Below are 17447 nucleotides of genomic sequence, written 5' to 3'. Positions count from 1 at the left end.
TACAAAATATTTTGATTCCCAAATAAAGCACTTAAATATTATAATTTATTTCTGTGGATTAAATATAGATAACTATTTACTTAAAATATTCTAAAAGAAACTTAAAATGAAAATCTTAATTACTAAAATTAAGTGTAGAACAACTGGTTCCAGTAATCTGTAAGACTACATACACTGAAAGATTTTGCCACTAAAAAAACAACTAGAACATAAGCAAAACAGGTTGACTTTATTATATTGTTACACTCAACAGAAAAAAAAAACAGAAACAAAGGAAAACAGATGAACATGAACTATAAACATTAAACACAAGCAAAAAATGTGTTGTTATGATGATAAGTACAAAACTCAGAAATGTAATCTGGAGAATAAACTTTAAGCCACCCATAATGTAGGGAAGCATACTGACAGAAATGTTGAAAGAAATAAAATGCATACACAAAGTGATGTGTAAGCAAGAAAGAGCTATCAACAAGTATCAATATTTTAAAAAATAAATGCAGCCTTTAAAAATTAAGATATATAGATTCATATATAAAAACACAAAAGATGGATTCAAAAAGAGTCAACATATAGAGAGAATAAGAAAAACACAGAAATATTTTAAAAAGAGGCACAAGCAATTATATAAAAAAATTGAAAGAGCCTAAGAAATGCAAAAAAGAATAAAACAGAATAATATACACTAATTGCAACCCAAAAATGAATGAATTTTTTACATGTAGGAAGGCATTATGTTCTGCAATAATAAGTAGGAGTTTTGAGAAATAATAAAAGACATGCTACCTAAACAGGAATCATATTTCATAGGGTAAATGATAAAAATTACTTATGTTAATATAGTTGCTAGATAAAAAAGACAAACATGAGCTATTGAAACAGAAAAAATAAATTTCACATAAATCAAAAATTACCTTCATAATTTTGTTATGTTGAAAGACAGAACCAATTATCAGACGAAAATATGTAAATAAGTAAAGTTTGATCTGGGTTAAAGTGTTTGAGCTTTTTATTATTCAATTAATTCTAATTGGTATAAAACCAAAAGCATTCATCTAGCTTAAGCATTTGTAGAGGTCAGCTAATAGGGACTGGACGCAGTCATTGACCCTCCTATCTTTCATCAGGATAGAGGCAAACTGACTCACACTGTTTTTTATGGCAAAAGCAAAAGAAAGCAAACCTAAATATGGAAGCATATATCAAGGTTCCATTATGTCTGGTTTTTAAAATTATCAATGGCCTTAAATAAGTGACATGGTCACGCTCTGCATCAATGACAGAGAAGTAAAGTACTATCCTTCTTTTAAAGAGTAAGTTCTTCTAAAACAATTCCACAGGTACACACCAATTAAGTGCATGCTCTTTTGGCATAATTTAGCTTCACAGTCATATCTATGCGTAAAAACAAAGATGAGAAATATAAGCATCTAATTATGCCCAATTATATCATGAAAACTATAGGAATAAAGGAAATATATCTTAGTAAAAAATTAGCAATCTCTACCACAGTAATTCCAAAGAAATTTCAAGGATTGGTTTCATATAGACTATGTATTCTGACCATGATTTATACCAACTACAAATATACAATAACCACACAAAAAAATAAGAAAATTCAAAGCCTATGCATATGTACATTTGAAAATATCTTTAAATAAAACATGGAATGAAGACCAAATCATAATAAAGTACTTAAAAATGAACAAAAATGTAAATGCTATATATAAACAACTGTGTGATACATTTAAAACAGTATTTAGGAGAAAAACTGTTCTATTAAATATTTAGAAAGGCTAAAAGTTAATTAACTATGCAGTCAGTCAACATAAAAAGCTGGAAGAAGAAAGAACACAAAGAATGTAAACAGAAGGAAATCACAATAATGAAAACACAAAGAAAGAAAAAACTAAGTATAGTAACAAATCATAAAACTCAAAATGTCAGATCTTCCCACATGCCAATAAATTTCATAACTCTCTAAGAAGACTATTGAGAAATGAGGAGGGAAGAAGAACCGTTGAAAGAGGAGACAAAAAAAGAAAATCAACAAATAAAAACAATACAATTATATGTCTATTGGAAATCTAAGATGATAAAAATCTGACATATACCTTTAAGCTCTTAATTTGAATACTCAAAACTGTTCATATTACCTTACAGATTACAAAAATTGATTTGAGAATAAATAAGCTCTATAGTTCTATTAGAAAGAAAGCAGAATCCATAATGCAAAATATTACTGCAAGTTACATAATAATTTCAATTAGTTATACAGAAGATTTCTACTGTATGTGTTAGGAACAGATCTTCAACAGTATAATAACACTTCAAAAGAAAGAAAGAGGGAATATTCCCACTTTATTCAATTTACTGCAATTATAAAAAGACAGTGACTATAGGGAAACTAAAGACCAATTCCATTCATAAACAGAAACATCTTAATAAAAAATAGTCAACTAGATTCAGTGGTATATAAATCAAACAACACACAAGAAATAAGTTAGTTTTATCCTAGGACTTATAGGTAATGTTTAAATTAGAAAATACATAATGTCATTTACCATATCAAAATATTAATGGAGAATGGGGGTCAAAGTTGTGGCTCAGTGGAAGAGGGCTTGCCTAGCACCCGTGAGACGCTGGGCTCGATCCCCAGCACCATATAAAAATAAAAACAAATAAAATAAAGGTATTGTGTTCATCTACACTAAAAAAACTAAAAATTTTAAAAAATGGAGAAAATTATCTAAGAAAAAAATTAATAATCATGGTAAAAAGAAAATATTAATATTTAATTATGATAAAAATGTATCATTATTTTATGATAAAAAGAACTAACACACTTATGATAAAACAAAAACTTAGCAAATGTAGTGGGAAGGGTACGTTTTGAACCTTAATAAAGAATACCTACCCAGAACAACAAATATTCCTTATGTTGAATCATCCAAAGCATCCCCTTAAAATTTTTAAACAGGATATGAATGCCTACTCTAACCACTTCTGCTTAACTGCTTTCTGGAGGTTCTAGACAAGATACAATGAGAAGAAACACAAATAAATTTTTCTAAGACTAGAAAAGGAAAAATCACAGCTATCATTTTTCACAAATGATAACATTACTTAAGAGGAAAATCCTTAAAAAAAACTATACATAAACTATAGAAATAGAGAGTTCAGCAAAATCACTGTAAGTCATATCAACCCACAATAAGAAAATTCAGGTCTATACAGCAGAAACAAATAGAATAGTTTTTCATTTATGCATTAATTCAAATACAAATATCATATTATATTTGCCGGACATAATTTTGGTACTAGGAAAACAGCACTGAATACAAAAGATAAATACCCCTGCTCTTATGAAGCTTACATTCTAATGGGAAAAAATACACTGAATGAGTTAAAAGTATGATATAGTAAACAAAGTTATGCAGGGAGAAAAGTAGAAAACAGGCCCAGGAAGTATCAGGGAATGAAATGAATCATTAAAATGTATATTGGGCAACTATAGAAGGTCTCTTCTGAAAGGTGACATTTGAGGAAACCTTAAAAGAAAGTAAGGAGATGAGCCACTCAGATATCTGAGTGGAGGACAATCCAGACAGAAGAAACCTCAAGTGCAAGAACCTCAAAACAAGGGCATGTCTAGGTTGTTCTACAAACACATGGGAAGCTAGTGGGCTGCAAATGAATAGAAGGTGGAGAGAAGCAAGAGATAAGGGCCGAGAGTTAAATGGGGCCAGACCCACATTGTCTCAGAAGTTATAACAACTTCACCTGTAACTTTAAGTAAGATAGGAAGCCACTGGAAATTTTTCAGCAGTGTCATGGATAACATGTTTTAAGAACATTCTGGCTGCTGTGTTTAAAAGACATGAAAGGAAAACAAAGACAGAAGTAGAGAGTAGTTAGAAGGATTGGAATAATCCAAGATAGATAAGAGGACAGAATAAAGAAACAACAACAATGCTAGAAGTAAGAAAAGATGAAAGTATAGACTTTTTTCAAAGATATAACCAAAATCATTTCTTTCATATTGAATGGGGAGGTATGAGAGAAAGAGAGAAATGACTCAAGGATGACTGTAGAGATTTTTTGGCCAAAAAACAAAATGAAAGGATAGAATTTGTATTATTTAAGACTGAAAAAATCACAGGAGAAATAATTATAGTAGGAAATTGATATCTAGTTGCATGTGCCAAGTAGGCAACCCATTATATAAAAATGTAATTCGGAGAAGAGATCTCAGTAAATGATAGAAATGAAGGATTCATTAACATATAGGTAGTAAAAGTCATGTCATACCTTGATAGTGATAAAAGAGAGAAAATATATGTTCATGATAGAAGGAGGGAGAGGGAATGAAAGCAGCAACGAGAAGCAGAGATCATTTATCTGACCTCTGTCTAGGTCCAATAACATGATTGAGTATATAGTAGAACAATTTGCTCTGGTGGTGTTGTAAGACTTCATGTACTAGAGCTGGCTCATACTGACCCAAGAACTCTGACTGTGAATATTAATTCCCAATTCTCATTCATTCAAATAAAATTACAGCTTGAACATCTACAGTGTGAGTATTTATAGCACAGAAACTGGAAGACATTACAAATCCAGGCTTTTTCTTCTTCTTTTTTTCAAAGAGCTAATCATTAAACATTTACTAGAACCCCACTGGATACAGGAAAAACTACCTAATTTAGGGAAAGCTAAATTTCCATTAGCACAAAAGGAAAGGGAACATTACACTGCTCACCAATCTTGAGTTCCAATGAGTATAGAGAAAGAGTATGGGAAGTCAGAAAAGAGGAAAGAGAGACTGGGTCAGAAAAAGTGATACAAGGTGTCTTAGGGAAGATGAGAGTTACGAAAATCAAGGATGAACTGGGAATATTGAGCTTCTTATGAATACTAAGAAGAACATGGATAAAAGTGTAGATGTTGATGAAAGATGCATTGGAGGACGACAAGAAAACTGTTGCTCAGAACTTCCCACTTGGCTCCCGCTGACAGAGGCAAGATGTCCTGTAGGTAGGTGGTCTTATTCTGAATGTTGGTGCACTCTGTTGTCTCTTGCCAATGATGTTCTGCAGAGGTGTAGTCTTATTCCAAGTTTGAGTATTCCCTCTCCACTCCTTCTGATGGAGAACTGGAGTTGGACAGAGGGTTGATCTTGCACTGAGCTCAAAAGCTCCCTCTTGAGTTCTGTTGAAGGAGGCCTCAAAGCCAAGAGAGGAACAGGTTATTTTATTTTAAGATAACATTTACAATAACAAAGTTATAAGACCTTAGAATTATATTTAATATGAACACTATGTATAGAGAAAATCATAAAAAATGTTAATGAAAGACATCTACAGAGAGTCAAGATACACAGGGCAAAAAACCATGCTCATTCATTCATTCATGGAAAGATGCAATATCATAAAGATGCTGGAATCTTCACATTAATTTATAAAGTCAAAGACATTCCAAAAAAATCACAAGAAAAATAATATTTAAGGAATTTGGAAAGCCTATTTTAAAATTTATAAAGAAAAAGATATAAAAGAATAGCTAAAATGCTTCTAAAAATAAATATAAGGTTGAGGGAATTGACTTAAATAAAATACATTCAAACTTATTAAAAACTGTAATCATTAAAAAGTGTACTACCGCAGGAGGAGTGAATAAACTCACCAATGAAAAGTCCAGAAGCAAATTCATGTATACATGGGAACTAAATAAATGACGGAGCTGGTTCTTCACTAGGGAGAAGAACCATATAATAAACTATGCTAGGACAAGCAATTATCTGAATGAAAAAAAGTAAAACTGGATTCCTACTATATTCCACATTTACAAATTAATTTCAAGGTAATTAAATATTTAAAATAGAAAAGCAAATGACCTGTCCAGAAAAGATGGTGTAGAATCATCTCTCCACCTGCTCTTCCCTCGTAAGTATAACTATAAACCCTAGCAATGATGTAAGAGACAATGTAAGGGGAACTCTGACAAGTTGAAACAGGTAGGATAACTGGTGATGCATGACAGGACTGAAGAAATAGTATAATGACAAGACATGTTACCATTTCCTACCCAACGGACAAAAAAGGTGATTCAGGCTTTATCCCCAACCTACCAACAAAAGGTAATGTTTTCTGTTCATGGTGGAAATCAAACTAGGAATCAAACAGGAAAATCTCTAAATACTTAGAAGCTGAACACATTTTATTAAAATCACCTATGAGGGTCACAGAGAGTAAAAAGAGGAAGACTAAAAAGGAATGAAAAGAAAACTATGTAAAACTAAGTGAAAACCAAAATGCAACATATTAAAATATGTTGAACAAACTTTTAACCCACAAAACAGTTTGGATGAATCACAAATGAAGTATGCAGAGGGTAAAAGTCAAGTCCAAAAAGTCAAAAAGTGTATTATTACATTTAAATATCAATCTTGAAATGAAAAAAATATAGACAGAGAACAGATTAGTGGTGGCCTAGGGTTAGGAATTGGGGGATAGGAGATAGAGGAAGGTAATAAGGGCTATAAATGGGCAATACCAGAATCCTTATGATTCATTATTTTCATTTTATCCATGTCAACATCCTGGTTATAATAGTGTACTACATTTTGCAAGACATTATTGTTGGTGAAATATAAAAAAGGGTACAGAGGATCTCTCACTGATTTATATTTTACAAGTGCATATAAATCTAAAACTATATACAGATAAAAAGGTTAAGTTTTCTAAAAAATATAGGCACAGTGGAATATAAAATTTAAATAAAATCTGTAAATTAAATAAAAGCAATGTTATCAATTTTAACTTCTTAATTTAAATAAGTATATTGTGGTGCTTTTGTAAGCAAAGTCTGTTTTTAGAAATTATAGACTGAAAAAATTCCTTAAGCAAGTAACAACAAATGTTAACATAAAAAGATGCACTGATAAAGTTGATTACATTAAAATTAAGAATTTACGATCATTAAAAAAATCATAAGTAAATAGAAAATATAAGTCACTATCTGGAACAAGATAATCTGCATTCATAAAATTGATTAAGACATTTTTATCAAGAAAAGTATCTTTTGAAAGATACATTTTTAAAAATTTTTTTTAGTTGTAGTTGGACACAATACCTTTATTTTACTTATTTTTATGAAGTGCTGAAGATGGAACCCAGTGCCTTGAACATGCTAGGTGAACCCTCTACCTCTGAGCCACAGCCTCGGCCCAACCCCCAGAAAGATACATTTTAAATGATACATTTCAAAAATGTATCTCTTGAAATTAATGAAAAAATATATATTTGTATGTCAAACACATATTTCAAATATTTTTTAAAGACCAACAATCTAACAGAAAAATGGGCAAAAGTTATGAAGTATTATTTCACAGAAGCTAATACATGAATTGCCTATAATAAAAAAATCAAATGTCACATTCAGTAATCAGAAAAATGAAAATTAAGATCTAATAGGGTAATGCTTTAATCATTAGATTGGCAAAAAATCAAGAACCCTGGTAAGTATCAATTGTTGGCAAGATTGCACAGTAATAAGGAATTCTGGGGAAGGTCTGTAAATATGACCAATTGGTTTGAAAAGAATATGACGCGATATAGTAAAATCTCAATCCCCATTCCTAGATTTAATGCCGTACAGAAAAACTTCCATAGATTCCCAGGGAGATGTATAGAATAATATCCATGATATCACTATCTAATAAACCAAGACTTTGGAAGCAATCTGAACATTCTTTAACAACAAAACATAGAAATAAATGCTATAAATTGTACTATAGCCACATATAGCAATGTGGAAGAACCTTAAAAACAAAACACTAAGTCAAAAAGCAAGTAGCAGAAAACTACATACACTGCATTTCATGTCATCTATTTTGTCATATATGTATTTCATTTATAAATTATATTCAAATATACATATCTCAATTTATCATTAATTAAATATATTTATTTTAAACTGTGGTATCATAAATTATATTTTAAAATATGAATACTATATTGATTGAAGTTTTCAAAATGTTGTAAATTCTGAGCATATTTTTTCACTACAAATTCATTTCCATATTTTCTAAGTTATTTGTGGTTTTACATATAATTCAAAATAAATGGTAGAGTTTAAGACGTAAGAATAATCAGCATCTCTTTTGTTCTTATTCACATTTACTTCTTTTTATTTAGTGTAATAATGTAAGTATATTTTTTAATTTTCTACTCAAAACAGAAGTAAACACATTGATTTAACTTTTATCCATTTAACATGGCACAATACTTTGAATAAAGACATTGTTAATATATTTCCTGAGGGATTTTTAAGTAAATTACTTCAACTGTTGAAGATATCACCAATATTTTCAAATTATTATTAAAATTCCCTTGGCACACAATGATAGGTTTCTTCACACCTTCTACATTATAAAACCCTGAAAAAATGCAAAACTATTTTCTTATCGACTACAAATATGAAAATTAGAATGGTTAACATTCTGATGCAATATTTTAAATTACTGGAAAATATCAATCAGATCCTAGATTGATGCCAGAGTCACAAAAATTCTTTAGGCAAAAATAAAAATAGCTGCATAGAAATATTCCAGAATATGGGGGTAAACACAACTAAATTCAATGTAATAAATGCAAGGTATCAGCTGAAAACTCTTGAAGACCACCATTAGGAGAGGCATAATACAAGGACACATGCCATCACATGAGAATTGATGGGAATCCTCTCTCTACATTTTCATATAATTATATTTAAACTATAATCTATTTTATATAATTACTACTGGCAGATGTCATAATAAATATATTAAACAAGATTCCATTTGTTAGCTGAGCATAGTAGTGCACACATGTACTTCTAGATCCTCAGAAAGCTGAAGTAGGAGAATCACTTGAACCCTCAAGTTCAAAATGAGCCTAGGCAACATAATGAGACTCCCATTAAAAAACAAACAAAAAAACTATTTCTTTTTTTTCCATTAAAGGAATCAAAACAGAGAACAGCACCCAAAGAAGTGGAGAGTTGTGTACCTTCAATGAGCATTTAAGCACTTTCAAATATATATCACAGGATGTGCAAACATTACAGTACAGAAAAATTAGCCACCATCGATTTCTAAGTTCCATACTGCTATTTGTATATTAACTAAATTAGGAAAACTATACCTACAATTAGGTAAATCTTTTGCTAAATTATTCATACCATTACATAATGAAATGACTAAATGGTTAAAAAGTAATAAATACAGAAGTCTTTAAAAGAATTATAGTCAGTAGATTCATATAGTACTTTAAACAAAAGAGAAAAATACTATTAAAAATTAAAGATGAGGGGGCTGGGGTTATGGCTCAGTGGTAGAGCACTTGCCTCACACATGCAAAGCCCTGGGTTCAATCCTCAGCACCACATAAAAAGGAATAAATAAATAAAGTTATAAAAAAAATGAAGATCATTTATCTTAACCTTTTCTATAGAAACACTATCAGTACCTAAGTATAAATTCTCTAATAGGAACTGTGTTAGAGATCTTACATATATTATTTCATTTCCTGACAAAAACTCTTTGAATATATTATTCTTAGTGTTTAGAAATGAAAACATGAAATAACGTGCTATGTTTGTACAAGAAATAAGTGGTAGATATGGATTTCAATTATAGATTAGACTTCAGAATAATGCATACTCTTAAAACAGCATCTACTGAAGTATATGCTATATAGTATGTTGGTAGATGCTATGCTGCAGGCAAACAGATTATGATAGTTAACTTATGCAAGGTTAAACTGTGAAAGAACTCAATGAAGGCTAAAAATATATATTTCTTTAACAAAATATATCATTTGTAAATATCTAAATGAATTAAGATAAATGGAAAAAAATGAAAACTCACCCATAGCTTATGAGAAAATTGTTGTTTTAATAGCTATATTTATGGTATTAACTAAGTTTTAAAAAGTAATTTTTGTATAACATGTATTATTAATGATAAAATAAATGATTAAACTAATGCATCTAAAATTACTAATTATAAGTTATTAATGAAAATTTAAATCCATTTCTAAAGGTTTAGGAAAAGTTTTGTCTTATAATAAGATATAATAAGGTATAATAATTGTGGCTAATTCAATCATTGTTGCTTGAGCACATAATCTAAAAATTTCAGTAAAAGCTTTTTAACTGCTCTTCTAAAAAACATTTAAATTTTATTTAAATAGTAAGATGATGTGAAACTATCCAGAAATGAAACAGGTATTTTTTTTAACTGGCTACATTTGAATTATTAAGATATAAAATATCATAAAAATTTTTATATACACTATAATGTTTATAAATCAGTTGATGCCTTATTATATGCCCTCTTCAGCATATCCTCTGTTTCTATCCATCAAAAGAAAACATGTTATTTTTTCCAAATTTTTTATTATACTAAAATCACATAAGATTTATGCTTTTAACAAAGTTAAGGATAAAGTAGTTCACGGGTTATAATGGCATTTATAACATTGTGAAATTATCCTCATCCACATCCCAAACAGTTTTCATCTTGTAAAACTGAAAATCTATACTCGCTAAATAATAACTCCTCATTTTCCATTTTACCCAGCTCTGACAACCATCATTCTACTCTCTGTATCCAGAAATTTTACTACATAAAGCATAAGTTTGACAAATCAATAAAAGGGAATCAGACAGCATTTGTCTGTTACTGGCCTGTTTCACTTAACATAATGCCCATGCTATGTACTACAGCATGTACTTCATATCCATGTTCTTGCCATTTTTTTTTGTCTATTGTAAATAACATGCTTATGAACATGGGTATATAAATACATCTTTAAAATCCTCCTTTCCATTCTATGGGATAGTAATCAGAAGTGTAATTGCTGAAACATATGGTAAATACTAATTCTATTTTCAACTTTTTGAGGAACTACCATACTGTTAAACATTTTTTCATGTGCTTATTAGCCATTTTTATACCTTCTTTGGAGAAATCTCTATTTCTCTAAAATAGAGGGAGATGCTATGGAGAAGTATGAGACAATACATTTGAAAATCTTAAATCTTCAGATTTCCCTGAACTCCCTGGACCCATAGAAGTGGCCTTGCTCTCCATGTTAAAACTAGCATGCTTCCCTTGACCAAAGACAATTCAAATTCCTCTGCCTTGAAAGATAACACATATCCTTACAAAATATTCCTCATCCTCTCTTCTGGCCAATAGATCAAAATCTATTTAAGTCATGATAAAACCTTGCCTAAAGTGTAATTACTCTGTTAAAGCATTATAAGAACTACTCCTAAAGGAACTTTAGGAATGAGACAACATTTATTTGTAGTGCAGGACATATATGTAGGATTAGATTATGATGAGACAGGGAACTAGAAATTAATGTCAGATATAGGAGAATTTATCAGTATGAGAGTAAAATCCTACGATATAGGATTTAATGCCCTAGACAAGGACCCTGGTTAATATGATCTGAGTGAGGATGGTTCTTAGAAAGTTGGAAAGAAATGACAGATTAAATAAAGTGTAAACGCAAGTCGACCATAACAAATGATGGAAGGAGGCTCAAAAAACTCAAAGTGAGCATGTACAAGAGAACACACTATGCAAAGTGAAAAACTCCATGAGATAACCCTGTACACAGATGACCAGAAGATATAACAGTTAGTAAAGTAATAAGAATTGCACTGGTGAAAGGGGCAGTAACATCACTGAGAATCTCATTGGTGATTCCGCTCTAGGATGATAGTAAGAGATGACATTGATGAACTCTACTTCCTGAAAGCAATGGAAAGTTCCTCTGAATGTAGTGGTCAGGCAAAGCAAAGTGGGTATAATATTAGAAAAAAGCAGTTAAGTCAGAACAGCTGTGAGGATGGTGTTAACCATAAAAAATTAGAGAGACAGTAAAATTTAACATCTTTAGGGGCCAAAACAATGGGAAACCAACAGGCATAATGTTGTTCAGTATATATAACCATAAAAAAAATAAGAATGAAACATCAAGATGCTGAGGGCAGGCACCTCATTAAAAAGTCACAAATTATTGTCTATTTTCCATGCCTGGACCATTTTCATCCACTGAACATATTGACTATAGGACAAGTTGGATCTCCAGGAATAAAGATCCTGCAAAGAGACAGTAACTATACACAATGATTTTTACATTCTTCCCCCAAAAGTATCAATCGCCATCTACTCAGGAAACTATAGAAAAGAAAGAATACTCAAACATTGTGAGACTACTGACACAGAGACTAGCATGGTATTAACATTTTGGAACTCACAGGGTTATAATGTCCCTGATTATACATTATTGCTGAGGTCAGAACATAAAGGGAACAGATTATAAATAGGGAACTTTTTAAGTCTGACTCACAATGAGATAGGATCCATGAACACATCTACTAGTCATTTCCCAATCTCCAAATGAACAATTTGAAAGTATACACTTAATAGTTGGCAGATCTCCCACATTTATTCTTGGCTTGTAGGATAAGGGTTTTTATAGAAGGGAGTGCTAAATGGCAGCATTTAAAACAACTCCCTTTCCTAATCAAGATAATAATAAGTAACATGCTTACTGGAGAGGATTGTAGAAAGTGGCAGAGATTAAATAAAGGATGTAAATATTGTAGTTCCCATGATATTCTCAGATAATACCCCAATCAGATCTCTATACAAACAAAGATCCTAGAAGATAACAGTAGACTACTGAAAACTAAACCAAGCAGCAGCCTAAACCGCAGTTGTTCTGCTTCATGTGGCATCTCTGCAACAGCAGATTAAAGGTACTCAAGTAAATGGTGTGCAGCCATTAATTTGGCAAATGTGTTGTTTTTCATCCTATCAGAAAATAAGATTTGAAGCAGTGTACATTCAATTCAGTAAACAATAATATATGTTTATGTTCCTTCTTAGGTTAACATTCCTACCCACAGCCATAAAATAGTCAGAAGTGATCTGTGCTGTCAAAAAATATCATAGAACCTCATTAATCATTATGTTCATCATAACAGATAAACAAGATGTTTACAGAGGTTTACTAAACTTTGGATTTCGTGATAAATATACAAAAGAGGTGGTTGGTGCAAACAGAAGGACAATAATTCATGGCTCATACTTTTTTACTATCTATAGATATGCTTAAGGATAGGGACAGTTTTAGAATGTCAGTAAAACTTAAAGTCCCATAAATTTGTAAAAAGAATCTTCTACTACTTCCATGGTAACCTATTCAGACTTCATATCCACTCATGAGTGCATACCATGATTTAAGATGATTCATATGATCTTTATGCAAACCAATTAAGATCTATAAAGTAAACAAAGTTGTAATTTAGACATCTCTCCCAACCAATTAGACCCTTAAATTCATTTTGCATTGCATTATGAAAAGCTAAGAATAAGTTAAGCATGAAATTAAACCAAGGTGGGTCAACAAGGTGCTAAGCACTCTGTGATCTAAGTATTATGTGAGGAGGTACATTTTTTCTGGGATATAGGGTTTGTGCCATACGTGGTATCTTTACTGGAGCAGATCAAAACACTCCCTAATACTTACGATGAGGCTACTGATTTCATAAATGCTTTCTTCTCAATTCCCAGAGTAACGGTAAATTTTTAATGTTGCTTTTACATAGCAAAGTCAGCAATAAAACTAACATCTTTTGCCCAAGGCAATATAAACTCCCCTACTCTTTTAAAATATAGTGATCTTGATCATCTTTATGTTCTACTACTTCAGAAAAATCACCTTAAATGGGTCTGATGAGCAGAAAGTCTTAGACACGTGTGCCAGAGAATAAATAAACATGAAAGAAAGGCTGAGGCCTAGAGCATGTGCAATATTGCTTCTAAACAAAAGGGAAGTCAATGTATGTTTTATCTTCCATCTTGCCAACATGGTTTAAACAATGTCTGAACTAAGTAAAACTTTGCAATAGAAGATACACTGCCTCTTGGGCCTTACAACCTAGCAGATCTACTGGTACTCAAACTGCCTATGAAAAATGTGGATGCTGTAGAGGTATATAACAAGCCCCATTAGGAGAACCACAGTACTGATTATTTTAAACTTCTGGAGAAAAGTCACTTTCATCCTTATTAATAACTATTATTAACTGTTTTCCTTTTAGGAATTATCTCCTACAATGGTCATGAGCTCTGGCAGAAATTGTGAACATTTTTTAAAATTTTTATTTCTTTTAGTTGTAGGTGAATACAATACCTTTATTTTATTTATTTATATGTGGTACTGAGGATCGAATCCAATGCCTCACATGTGCTACTGGAGCACTCTAACTGCTGAGCCACAAACCCAACCCAAAATTGTGAACTTTTAATACAAAGTGACTTCATGGCCTGGATTGCTCAACATGTATCAGAAGCATAAAGGCATGAATCTAGACATGCAAACAATAATTCACCTTAAATAGCAAGAATTATAACTGAAATTGAGCCTGAGCACATCAACAAAGCACAAATAAACTCCATTGTATAGATGTATAGATGGTTCAGACTTCCAAACTTCTGTTCCCAGTTCAATGCTATATTTCCCTCACTATGACATTCTTTAAGAGAATAGAAAAAATTCTATCAAGGTTTCCAGATGAACAAGTAAATTCAGTGCACTATAATTCTATCAAGGTAAATTCTTAAGTTTAAGTGGTAGATGGAAAGCCTTCATGTAAATAGAAATTTGGACACTATATATGGCCATCTACTTTGCCATGTAAGATGGATCTATATTTATTTACTGGCAGGGGCTCTCATTTTGGCTGATTGGTTAGGGGTTTATAGAAAAATAACACTAGTAATTTTGAGATAAAATATAGGAAAACAGTGGTAGGATCTCTTAAAATGGGCAAAAGTATGAGAACATCTGGGTCCCATTGGTATACTAATCAAAAGACATACCTTGCAGATAATGTCTTCAATTGTCAGGTAGATAATGTGCCCTTTCCTGTGAATGTTGTTCTTTCTCCTTGCTTGTGTGTTCAATGGCTTATATAGGCATTTTCTTAAGATGGAAGTTATGCAAAGGCTTAATAAGAAGAACTTTCCTTATGCAAAGTTCACCTGGCTAGCATCCAATGCTGAATGTCTAGTTTGCCAACAGAAGTGAATCAGGAACCTTCGTCATCTAGGGGCAGTTTCGTTATATTGGACCACTTCCAATTTAGAGAGCTAGGGATGTTTTAACTGGACAAAATATATATATTTTTTGTAGATTCAAAAACATAAAGACGACTATAAATTTTCCTCCAAGCCTTTCTCAAAGGACAATGAGAATTTACTATAGCAACTGTTGTACCTCAGACCTTTCAGAAATAATTAGAAACTGAGTCTGAATGGATACCCTTTCCTGAGCACTCAAAAATGGTGGTTATGATCTAACACCTGTGGAATTAGTGGTAGACTGTCACCCAGCAACAGCCATATAGAAAAATGCAGTCATTTTTCAAAAGTTCAGTGATTATTTTAGTTTAAAAACAATAACCTCCAATGTTGTTCTTAGATAGTCCAAAAAATCAAGGGTTCACAGAGATAGAAAGAGCTCTTCTCATTATTATATCTTAAAGTCAGCCTGTAGAGGTTTTTCTTCCTATTCTCAACAACCCAGGACTCTGTTAGATGGCTTAATTTGAAAGGGAAGAATGCTTCCACCTCAGCATATAGGATAGGTGCCATTAAATTGAAAGTTAAGTCTACCATTTAGGATTCAGGGATCTCTGCGACAGTTCAGCTCTCAATTACTATGTAGATATTTGAGTTACTGCTAAATGATGGTCTTAGAGAGGACATTCTGGATCCCAGCAAAAAAAATGGAGATACATATCTCATTACTTCCACATTAAATAGTAAATGTCAAAGGACAGTTACAGTATAAGATGGCAGTTTCACTACATATTCAGACTCTCCAAGATTGAAGATTCAAATCAAGAGGTAAACAATTCCAATAAGCCATGGTGCTAACTATGCAAAGGCAAACACTGAATGAGAACTAGAAAGAAGGAAGAAGCATACTAACTATGCAACATGACAGAAAACAGACTGCTCAGCTATGAATATTTTAAAAAAAAAAATATATATATATATATATATATATATTTTAAATATATATATATTTTTTTCTTGTCCCTCCCCTAATATGTGTTAGAAGGTCTTTCCTTACAGTCATATGTCTTCCATGGCTCCATCTACTAGAGAGCTCTTTTCTCAACAATCTAACTCCTATCAGATGGCCCCAACTTTTGGACTCTTATTTTCCCATTGTGCTTCCAATATAAGATGGTAGCAATGTCCTGCTATTATCCAGCTCTAGACTGTCTCTGTGTCTTCTGACACTTTAACTCTTCTATCATCTCTGTAACCATCTCCTTTAAGTCATTGTGAACAAAAGACCTAAAGCAGTTCTGTTTTCCTACTGAAGTTCTTAACATTTTCCTAACTTTACCTAAAGATGTCAAACATCAGAGAAATTCACCAAATAACTGCTTTAGAATTTAAAAGCAGAGAAATAATTTCCCTTGTCTACTTTTTCTCCCTTTTACCCAAAGGATACATATAGTATCCTCCTTTGCATATAGACTTTTGCATATAGACTAAAACTGTTCCCTAAATAAAGTAAACAAACTATTGAGGTGATAAGCATGTATATGGTGGAACTCAACTGAAAAGCAAAGTCTGGAGTAATGGTAGAGCCTTCCTCTCATCACTAGTAATATTTGGCATCTTACCATGAGGAAAGGTACAGGAGGATAGGGGAGAAAAGGAAAGTCAGCATAAGTAAAATACACTGTTTCAAATCCAAAGTTCCATAATTGCTGCATTTACTGAGCCAAGGTTAGTATTTCATTCAGCTTAACCTCTCCATCTGCTCTGCTCCAGTTTTTCTGACATGTGAATCTCCCACCCACTAACAAAGAACCTACAGTCAGTCCTCAAGTCCTTTGGGTAGTGGGATAACTGGCATCAAAATGGTGGTTCTATTCCAACTCTTCTGAGCAATCTCCGTACTGCTTTCCAATTGCACCAATTTGCAGCCCCACCAGCAATGTCTGAGTGTACCTTTTCCCCCATATCCTCACCAACATTTATTGTTGTTTTTATTCTTGATAATTGCTACTCTTGAATGAGTGAGATGGAATCTCAGGATAGTTCTGAGTGCATTTCTCTAAATGCTAGAGATTTTGAGCATTTTTTTTATATATTTGTTGATCATTTGTATTTCTTCTTTTGTGAAGTGCCTGTTCAGTTCTTTGCCCATTTATGGATTGGGTTACTTAAATTTCTGGGTTGTTGTTGTCGTTGTTGTAGACACAATACCTTTGCTTTATTTATTTATTTTTATGTGGTGCTGAGGATTGAACCCAGTGCATCAACATGCACTAGACTAGCACTCTACCACTGA

At 32.0% G+C, this 17447-nt stretch overlaps 1 protein-coding gene across 12 annotated transcripts in view; it reads right to left on the bottom strand.

The window, feature by feature from the left end:
• Spag16 (sperm associated antigen 16) overlaps positions 1-17447 on the bottom strand; it is an 872559-nt gene that overhangs the window by 779566 nt on the left and 75546 nt on the right. Inside the window, exon 10 of one of the 12 annotated variants that reach the window (XM_021730734.3) lies at positions 211-5225. The exons of the other annotated variants lie outside the window; for them this stretch is intronic. Coding sequence (XP_021586409.1) covers positions 4989-5225 — 237 coding nt within the window. The 3' untranslated portion in view covers positions 211-4988. Of the gene's footprint in view, positions 1-210; positions 5226-17447 lie in introns of those variants that run through there. 12 annotated transcript variants of the gene reach the window in all.

The sequence above is a fragment of the Ictidomys tridecemlineatus genome, chromosome 7 (assembly GCF_052094955.1).
Source record: "Ictidomys tridecemlineatus isolate mIctTri1 chromosome 7, mIctTri1.hap1, whole genome shotgun sequence".
NCBI classification, from domain to species: Eukaryota; Metazoa; Chordata; class Mammalia; order Rodentia; family Sciuridae; genus Ictidomys; species Ictidomys tridecemlineatus.
The sequence above is the reverse complement of the archived record's forward strand: the minus strand, read 5'-3'. Positions and strand labels throughout refer to the sequence as shown.